At 49.4% G+C, this 10,198-nt stretch overlaps 2 protein-coding genes across 4 annotated transcripts in view; one reads left to right on the top strand and one right to left on the bottom strand.

Annotated features, from left to right (window-relative positions):
* The first annotated feature begins 924 nt into the window (after window positions 1–924).
* LOC135826033 (myotubularin-related protein 13-like) overlaps window positions 925–10,198 on the top strand; it is a 68,884-nt gene continuing 59,610 nt past the window's right edge. The window contains exons 1-7 of one of the 3 annotated variants that reach the window (XM_065338687.1): window positions 925–1,273; window positions 3,222–3,313; window positions 7,231–7,515; window positions 8,309–8,531; window positions 8,841–8,973; window positions 9,410–9,518; window positions 10,031–10,147. In XM_065338687.1, coding sequence (XP_065194759.1) covers window positions 1,204–1,273; window positions 3,222–3,313; window positions 7,231–7,515; window positions 8,309–8,531; window positions 8,841–8,973; window positions 9,410–9,518; window positions 10,031–10,147 — 1,029 coding nt within the window. In that variant the 5' untranslated portion in view covers window positions 925–1,203. The remainder of the gene's footprint in view (window positions 1,274–3,221; window positions 3,314–7,230; window positions 7,516–8,308; window positions 8,532–8,840; window positions 8,974–9,409; window positions 9,519–10,030; window positions 10,148–10,198) is intronic. The other 2 variants (XM_065338678.1, XM_065338670.1) reach the window with 2 other exon arrangements.
* LOC135806723 (fibroin heavy chain-like) lies at window positions 3,533–6,661 on the bottom strand. The gene is made up of 2 exons (XM_065320949.1): window positions 4,798–6,661; window positions 3,533–4,008 (listed from the first exon to the last, which is right to left on the bottom strand). Exons 1-2 carry the CDS (start codon window positions 6,659–6,661, stop codon window positions 3,533–3,535), a joined length of 2,340 nt encoding a protein of 779 aa, XP_065177021.1.

Genomic DNA, 10,198 nt, shown 5'->3' with positions numbered 1-10,198 from the left:
AGATCAGGGTTACATAATGCAGGTTTAGCAGGGTTATAGCCAAAGGAGGGGGAGGGGGGGGGGGGGCAGGGTTCGCCCCGTACGTTGCATTTTGCATGCTCATGACTCTGGACATTTGTCGTACAGGGTCACGTGATGTTTGGTGTACTCAAAAGAGTCAAAACATCCTTTTGCATGGCAAGACAATTATTTTGGAAAATGAAAAAAATGGGATACGGGGTACATGTAGTCAGACCTCGCTTATCCAGTCCTCTTTTATCCGGATATCCGTTGTCCTCCGGAAGAAATTTACAGCATAAAATGTCATGCATACATACAGTTACGAGTATGTGTGCTTGATTATCAGGCTCCCTCGCCCATCCGGATATTTTTGTGGAAAACAATCATAATTTATGTGTGTGGTTATGCGAGGTCTGACTGTAACTATTTACATGTACCGGTATATACTCGCCAGTCGCCATCTCCCGGGCCTCCCCTCTACTAATTTGACCTGGCTAGAAGTTAGTTAGTTCCATGTCGTGACCAAGAACCCTCAAGAGTCAAGACAATGGTAATACAGTCATGTAGTTATACCAAGAGTACATAACCCCCCCCATTGTACTCTTGGATACCCAGAGTCATACTTCATGCCATCAAGAGTTCATAACCCCCCAATAACGTGACATGAACTCTTGATGCCATAGCCCGGCCATAGGCATAGTCATAGATCTGCAAGCATGGTACCACTGAGTACAGTGCATCATGTAGAGATCTACGCCACTACTCACTCTACATGTACGGCTAGTGCAGTGGCAGTGCTACGTGTGCAGGGACTGCAGCCAGTGCAGGCCTGCAGCCAGGCCCAGTGCAGTGCAGGGGGAGGCAACCTGTTCCCAGCATGATCAGCGTACAGTGCAGTACGGTTTGCACTGACGTCGTGTATTTTCCCTTTGAATTTTTGTTTTCAGCTGTCGTATTGTCAACATGTACAAAACATTATTACATGTATGTCCGTCGTTCTGGATTGGTGTGTATCTTGGAATGGATGGCATGCACTTGCTTCCAGATGTAAATCAGTGAAGAGCCTCAAATAGCTGCCTTGTGTATTCAGTATTTGCCCCTAGTGGGGAGCCTGTCAATCGCTTTGATTGAAAGAGAGTTATTGTATAGTAGTCTTTTGTTTATTGTATCGGATGATAAAGTCAGCTGGTCTTGGAGTGTGGAATGGAGGACAGTCTCGTGGACTATTTTGCTGTTATTGGCGTCAAAACAGCAACTTCTGAAGCGATCCCAGGTAATCAAAGCCTAGAAGTGTTTTGTTGATTGATACAACACCAGGCTTACACAAGTGTAACATCTCAAAATAGTTCTCAAGCTTTCTGCTGATCATAATTATTATCGTGGGATTCAAGGGGCAGATGTCCTCCATACACATTGTAAGATGTTGCTCACAAGATGTTTTCTCAGCTGTAGCCTCCCTAGAGCAGCTGAATGCCACCTGCCTCCGTGGCAGTCAGAGTGTGAGAAAGTGGGCATGTTGAAGTAACAATACATCAGTTACTAGTACATGACGCTGTACGAACGTCAGATCTTCTAAATGTAAGATGTGGGGAATGATTATTTCTTGAGTGTCTTCGATGGGTATTTGTAATGCAAGTGCAAGTACATGTACTCGTAGTAGAGTCGTACTCAGTGATACATGAGTGAGGTGGGGTGGCCCGGTGAAGACTGGACAGCTAGCTACAGCTGCACAGCCACGTTTTGTAACCTGCAACTAACTCAACACTCAGACAACAGCTAATAAGTATTATAATTCAAATCAGTGGCCCCCAAATCATCGGATGTGATAATAAATTCCTTGAACTTGATGAGGTGATAAACGGTACCCGGTAAGGACACATGACATGTCACCTAATGAACTCCTGATCCAGCCCCAGCATAGATGGTCTTGGTGGCCTGTAGTGTAGAATGACGTGGAGGGTTCGGGTGCTGTCACTTTCACAGTACACGCCGCATGCAACAAGGGAAGATACTGGAACCACTGGATCTCCCGCAAACAAAGCTCACCAAAGAAGATTCGCCACCTGAATGTAGTGTACTGTGTTATCTCTGTTATAACTCTGGGTTTATTTATGTTTTGGTACGACTCGGGCCTTCAGCTTCTATGGTAGACTGTGCCTATACTTTTAGAAAAGCAACAGGGGACGAAAATTAGAGGCGATGCAGACCAGCAGTATTTTTAGGCTTAGAACTGTTACTTTACTGCGGGGATTGTATTTTACCACACATCTGCCTCCAGAAGGAATCATTTTCTGTCTGTTCCTATGGCATTTCGGAATTTTTTTACCCTAACTACTCTAGCTTTTGGGGAAGGGAGACATGCATGACCCCTTCAATATTTAGTCAGGGGCCCAATGATTACCTGCATATATATTCTCTTCAGCTGTAAGCAACGTACCGTAAAGTCTTATATAAAAGCTGCACTTGAATAGAAGCCACACATTTTTGGAAACATCAAATAGCACATAAACCGCCCTTGTATAGTAGCAGCGGCTTGAAAACACGACCCTACGCTCACTCCTAGATCCTACATGCTACACTACAGCCACTGTCTGAAGTCAAACTGTTGCATGTTTGTTTTAAAAGCGGCATGTGCGTGTGAACTCGTGACGTACGTAGCGAAGTGAATCGGGGTCAGTTGTGTGCACCGGGTGCACCATTCACACATAGGCCTGTCTTTGTGTAGAAGCCTGTCTCACATAGAAGTCTATGACATTTCTCCAAAAAAGTCGTATAAGCCGTGGCTTTTATACAAGACTTTGCGGTATCTGTGGTGGCTATCTGTTACCAGCTTCAGCCTGACTTTTGAACCCCCATCCTCCATGATGAGATCCTCGAATAGCCCCATCACACAATGCCAAGCATCAAAAACAAGTCTGGTCTGGTGTTCCAAGCTGTAACTGACGTTGTGTTCCCACAACGTTGTACCATCAGCCTGCACACGTTGGCGACTTGTTGCCTCACTCTACTATCTTTGTCTTTCTCTCACTGTATATTTGTTCTGTTGTGTGCCTGTGTGTGTGTGTGTGTGTGTGTGTGTGTGTGTATGTGCATGTGTGTATGTTTGTGTATGTGTGTATGTGTGCATGTGTGTGTGTGCATGTGCATGTGTGTATGGGTATGTTTGTGCATGTGTGTGTGTATGTGTGTGTAAGTGTGTGTATGTGCACATGCATGTGTAGATTCTGTCGAGTCCCATGTGTCGCCGGTAGTGCTACAGCGTTTTCCTGCTGAGGATATTGATGACTGCCCATTTCCTGGTGGCCTTGAAGTGGTGAGTTGATGAACTAATGCACACAAGTAAGACATTCAGGTAGTAAATTATAGTCAGACCTCGCTTATCCGGTCCTCTTTTATCCGGATCCCTCGCCATCCGGAAGAAAATAGCTGGTTACAGATTTACAGCATAAGTGATGGATCCAACATAACCGGTGTTCGGTTATCTGGTTCCCTTGCCTATCCAGATATTTTTGTGGAAAACAGATGTGTGCGGTTAAGCGAGGTCTGACTGTACTAGTAATGTTGGGTCCCGTATCCATACTACCTGCCACACCCTCACCAGGTCCCATATGGCCATACCCACATCCTCACCCACACCAGGTCCCATACCCACACCAGGTCCCATACCCACACCAGGTCCCATACCCACACCAGCTCCCATACCCACGCCAGGTCCCATACCCACACCAGGTCCCATACCCACACCAGGTCCCATACCCACACCAGGTCCCATACCCACACCGGGTCCCATACCCACACCGGGTCCCACACCCACACCAGGTCCCACACCCACACCGGGTCCCATACCCACACCGGGTCCCATACCCACACCAGCTCCCATACCCACACCAGGTCCCAAACCCACACCAGGTCCCATACCCACACCAGGTCCCATGCCCACATCAGGTCCCACACCCACACCGGGTCCCATACCCACACCGGGTACCATACCCACACCAGGTCCCAAACCTACACCAGGTCCAGGCGCGTACGCAGGGTCATCTCTAGGGGGGTTTCCAACCGAATCCCAAACAATGAGTTTTAAGTTTTAATTAACTTAAACCCTTTCTAAAGAGCCCTAGGAAATTTTCAAAATTATGCATTTTTTGTGTTGTTTGGATCATAACTTCAGTTCTACTCACTCAATCTTCATTATCTTGGGCTTCCTGGAAGTAGAAAGGTACTAGGGACAGAATGAGGTCGACCATGATAGCCAGGACACAGTACAGTCATGTACATATCCAGCGCTATAGCGGTAGAGTGCAGCGACGGTTCGAAAAAGGCCCCAAACAGGCCCAAACGCGTCCTGCTCCAGCGATTTCGTTTTTCTTGATCGCAGAGTTTTTTGCTGTGTACTCTTGAAAATATCACATGTGAAGTCCCTGCAAATTTGAGCAAATCAGTGCGACGAAAATCTCAAATTCTCGATACTCAAGTCGCACTGCGCGCTTTTGAAATTGTCGAGATCGCGGCTCAACTTACGAATAATTTATATCACGATACATTGCTCGCGCAGCGCTTCGCAAATTGTTCCAACCGACAGCTGAGAGTTTTCTATTCGACCTGGATATTTGGATCGTTGGATTTGAGCGAGATTTGACTGAGTTACGATCTTTTGAAGTTTGGCATTCTTGCCAGATCGATCATGCGCCCTACCAAAAAATGCCCAAAACTGGCGTTGCTCGTTTGGAACATTTGGGGGGTTTCCGGGCAACGGGAAACCCCCCCCCCCCTGCGTACGCGCCTGAGGTCCCATACCCACACCGGGTCCCATACCCACACCAGGTCCCATACCTACACCGGGTCCAATATCCACACCAGGTCCAATATCCACACCAGGTCCAATATCCACACCAGGTCCCATACCCACACCAGATCCCATACCCACACCAGGTCCCATACCCATACCGGGTCCCATACCCACACCAGGTCCCAAACCCACACCAGGTCCCATACCCACACCATGTTCCATACCCACATCAGGTCCCACACCCACACCGGGTCCCATACCCACACCGGGTACCATACCCACACCAGGTCCCAAACCCACACCAGGTCCCATACCCACACCGGGTCCCATACCCACACCAAGTCCCATACCTGCACCGGGTCCCATACCTACACCGGGTCCCATACCTACACCGGGTCCAATATCCACACCAGGTCCCATACCCACACCAGGTCCCATACCCACACCAGGTCCCATACCCACACCAGGTCCCATACCCACACCAGGTCCAATATCCACACCAGGTCCCATACCCACACCAGATCCCATACCCACACCAGGTCCCATACCCACACCAGGTCCCACACCCACACCAGGTCCCACACCCACACCGGGTCCCATACCCACACCGGGTCCCATACCCACACCAGCTCCCATACCCACACCAGGTCCCAAACCCACACCAGGTCCCATGCCCATATCAGGTCCCACACCCACACCCACACCGGGTCCCACACCCACACCGGGTACCATACCCACACCAGGTCCCAAACCCACACCAGGTCCCATACCCACACCGGGTCCCATACCCACACCAGGTCCCATACCTGCACCAGGTCCCATACCTACACCGGGTCCCATACCTACACCGGGTCCAATATCCACACCAGGTCCCATACCCACACCAGGTCCCATACCCACACCAGGTCCCATACCCACACCAGGTCCAATATCCACACCAGGTCCCATACCCACACCAGATCCCATACCCACACCAGGTCCCATACCCATACCGGGTCCCATACCCACACCAGGTCCCATACCCACACCAGGTCCCATACCCACACCATATTCCATACCCACACCAGGTCCCATACCCACACCATGTTCCATACCCACATCAGGTCCCACACCCACACCGGGTCCCATACCCACACCGGGTACCATACCCACACCAGGTCCCAAACCCACACCGGGTCCCATACCTACACCGGGTCCCATACCTACACCGGGTCCAATATCCACACCAGGTCCCATACCCACACCAGGTCCCATATCCACACCAGGTCCCATACCCACACCAGATCCCATACCCACACCAGGTCCCATACCCATACCGGGTCCCATACCTACACCGGGTCCAATATCCACACCAGGTCCCATACCCACACCAGGTCCAATATCCACACCAGGTCCCATACCCACACCAGATCTCATACCCACACCAGGTCCCATACCGGGTCCCATACCCACACCAGGTCCCATACCTACACCATGTGCCATACCTACACCAGGTCCCATACCCACACCAGGTCCCATACCCACACCATGTCCCATACCTGCACCAGGTCTCATACGTACACCACGTGTCATACCTACACCACGTGCCATACCTACACCAGGTCCCATACCCACACCAGGTCCCATACCTGCACCAGGTCCCATACCCACACCAGGTCCCATACCTGCACCAGGTCCCATACCCACACCACGTGTCATACCTACACCACGTGCCATACCTACACCAGGTCCCATACCCACACCATGTCCCATACCTGCACCAGGTCCCATACCCACACCAGGTCCCATACCTACACCGGGTCCTACACCAGGTCCCATACCCACACCATGTCCCATACCTGCACCATGTCCCATACCCACACCAGGTCCCATACCCACACCAGGTCCCAAACCCACACCAGGATTTTGCTTGAAGTGATAAAACCACAAACACTAGTACATGTATCAGCACTGCTATGGCCTCAGGGTACAATGTATCAGCACTGCTATGGCCTCAGGGTACAATGTATCAGCACTGCCATGGCCTCAGGGTACAATGTATCAGCACTGCTATGGCCTCAGGGTACAATGTATCAGCACTGCTATGGCCTCAGGATATAATCTGTACTCTTCCTAGAACATGTCAATCTACACCATACTTGAGCCAGAGTCTTTTCTATGGACCAGTGCGAAATGCACCAGAAATTGAAATGTGTAAAACTTACGAGTTATCACCTGTAGTTAGTTCACGCATTGAGTGTGGTGTTGTATTCATCAAGTTTACTAGGGTCTTACCTTACATTGATATGTCGTAGTTGATTTGTTCATTTCATTCCCCTGTTGCAACAAGACATGGAAGTGCAAGGGCAGCTCTAGTATTTCCCTTCGCTCTTCCTCCTCCCCCCCCCCCCCCCTCCCCCTTCTTATTCCATCTATGTTGGTGTTGGTGTTGTCCTGTGCAGCTGTGTCATCCGCAGGGTTGGACAGTGTCACATGAACCCAGCGATCCAACCTTCTTTGTATTCACGCTGACCGATGTCAATGGCAAGTTTTCCTATTGCGCTGTGCTGACCTACTATGAGCACCTGGACACCGTAGGTGACACTGTCTCGCATCAGTCAACCATCTCGTCCACTTCCAACGGTTTGGGTGGCGACACACTGGCTGCTGACGTCGATGTCGTCTCGTCCTACGTACCGAAATGCCTGTGCGTGCTGTCACGGCATCCCCTGTACGGTGCCTTCCGGGTAAGCTGGTACTGTGCTCACTGCACCAGCCTAGTGATCATCACATCTCTAGATCAGCGCCTACCGTAGTTCCGCGCATATAAGCCCATGGGCCTATATCCGGATATAAGCCCACCTCCGTTTATAGGCCCATGGGCTAATAAACAGACCCAAACACCGTTACGGAACCAATAGTACAGCATGTCAGTGCAGACTACATTACCAGTACCGGTACCTACGGTAGGCGGACAGCCGCGCACGGACTTGTACTTTTCGCGTGCCAGCTGCCTTCAAAATTCGAATATAGGCCCAGGGCTAAAAAACGAACCATTATTACTAATTTTTTTCCCCGGAAAATGCATTATTTCGTATATTAGCCCATGGGCTTATATGAGCGGAACTACGGTATTCAGGCTGAGCTGCTTGCTTAAGGCGACCATTTTTTAGTCCCCTGATGTGTTGAGAGAGAGAGAGAGATAGATAGAGAGAGAGAGAGAGAGGGGGGGGGGGGGGGGGGGGAGAAATGGGTAAAGGTGCCAGAGGCCGGCCCATTGTTTGGTGTAATAGTCACAGAATGTATGCTTGTGGTACTGCTTATTGTGATGGCCATTATTTTCAGCATTTGTTGATGTACTGTAAAAACATATTCAAGACGGAAACATTTACTTGTAAAAAGTTGAGAATAGCAAGAAAAGGTATAAATGGTGCAGCCATCACCACACATCATCAAAGTCACCAGGGTTTTCCCGGAATTTCTCAAATTTGTTGTTATGACCGATATGTACATTTACATGTGTCCGTCTCTGTACTGCAGACTCTGCTATGTTCCATGTACTGTACATTGGTGACGCAGCCGATGGTCCTGCCTCAACTGGTGTCGCAGATAGCATACAGCTTAGTTGTGCCGCCCAGGACCAGACCAGTGCCAGCACTGCAGTATCAGTTAGTGTCTGGTCACACACTATCAGTGGCATGTCACGATGACTGGTCACCGCCCTTTGCCGATGGAAGCGTCCTGCTACTCTTCCAGCTGCTAGGTATGACATGTGTGTGTGTACGTGTGTGTATGTGTGTATATGTGTGTGTGTATGTGTGTGTGTGTGTGTGTGTGTGCGCGCGCGCGTGCGTGTGTGTGTGTGTGTGTGTGTGTGTGTGCATGTGTGTTTGTATGTGTGTGTGTGTATGTGTGTGTGTATGTATGTGTGTTCTTGTGTGTTCCAGTGTGTGTGCAAAGCGCTGTATCAGTATGTCAGTAGGTCGGTGTGTCTGTGGAATTACTGTATTTCTTCAGTGTTTCTGTATTGTGTGCTGACTTTTCTTCCGGTGTTCGTCTCGCCTTTCTGCAGGCATTCGTAATGTCCTGCGCTTGGTGGCAGCTTTGTTAGCTGAGAACAAGATTGTGTTTTTGTCATCACATGTATCCCATCTTCAAGCTGCGAGCAGTGCCATGCTCAGCTTGCTCTATCCCCTGAAATTCAGGTAATGTATTGTTCACACACATACACACTCTTCTCTTTCTCTCTGTCTCTACACATGTCTATCTATCTACCTCTCTCTCCTTCCCTCTCTCTCCTTCCCTCTCTCTCCTTCCCTCTCTCTCTCTCCCTCTCCCCCCCCCCCTTCTCTCTCTCTCTCTCTCTCTCTCTCTCTCTCTCTCTCTCTCTCTCTCTCTCTCTCTCTCTCTCTCTCTCTCTCTCTCTCTCTCTCTCTCTCTCTCTCTCTCTCTCTCTCTTCTGAACTTTATGTGATTTACTCAGTGCTCTCAGACCTGTCATTGGATTCGGCGTAGGTTTGCGTAAAAAAGATCTCTACACAGATGGAATACAGTCATGTAAAGTGATCAATATTCAGTTGCTATTACTGGTATGCTCATGTGTGTATGCGTATTGCTTTTCTGTGTGCACGCCTACTGTAGCTATCCACTGATTCCAGTTCTACCGGCAACGATGGACGACTTCATGGCTGCACCAACTCCGTTCATCATGGGCCGTCTTGCCGATGTCCCGTTACCTGAATCAGCAGAGGTATGCATCGTGTGTGTGTGTGTGTGTGTGTGTGTGTGTGTGTGTGTGTGTGTGTGTGTGTGTGTGTGTGTGTGTGTGTGTGTGTGTGTGTGTGTTTGCTTTCATTCCACAATTACTTTTTGTTTGTTAGCAATGAGTGGTACAAAAAAGCGAAAAGTACTTAGCGATCACCTTCTTTGATCAACAGTTGGGAAATCCTAAGCACTTCCAATGCGCTATACACTAGGTGATGATGTGGTACATTACAATGACATTGACCATGTGCACTGCATCATGTCACTTGCAGGTGTCAATATCAACACACTACTCAGGCCACTGCTTCCCTTTTTTTCTTTTTACCTCGTGACTCCTAAGTTGGATAGCAAGTTGATCCCCGAATGCAAGGCGGATCTGGCTGATTTCACCGGCACTCCTTGGTCAGCGTGTAGCATAAATGTACCGTGCTGCATCATACTAGTGTGCAATTGCTCCTAATCTTTTTTTTTGTCGGGATTTTCTGTTGGGACTTTCAGCCGGAGCTGATTGTTGCAGATTTGGACCAGGGCTGTGTGAAAGTTGGTGCGGATATTCCACAACCACCTAGCTGGGGCAGTGTGACAGAGAGCTTCCTACTGAAAGCCTGCACCATGGTATGCCTAAGTGTGCTACTGTGTATGTCTGTGTGTGCACGCCCGTGTGTG

Source organism: Sycon ciliatum, chromosome 1 (genome assembly GCF_964019385.1).
Source record: "Sycon ciliatum chromosome 1, ocSycCili1.1, whole genome shotgun sequence".
Lineage (NCBI taxonomy): Eukaryota > Metazoa > Porifera > Calcarea > Leucosolenida > Sycettidae > Sycon > Sycon ciliatum.
Note: the sequence above shows the minus strand (reverse complement) of the source record. Positions and strands in the feature narration are given on the sequence as shown.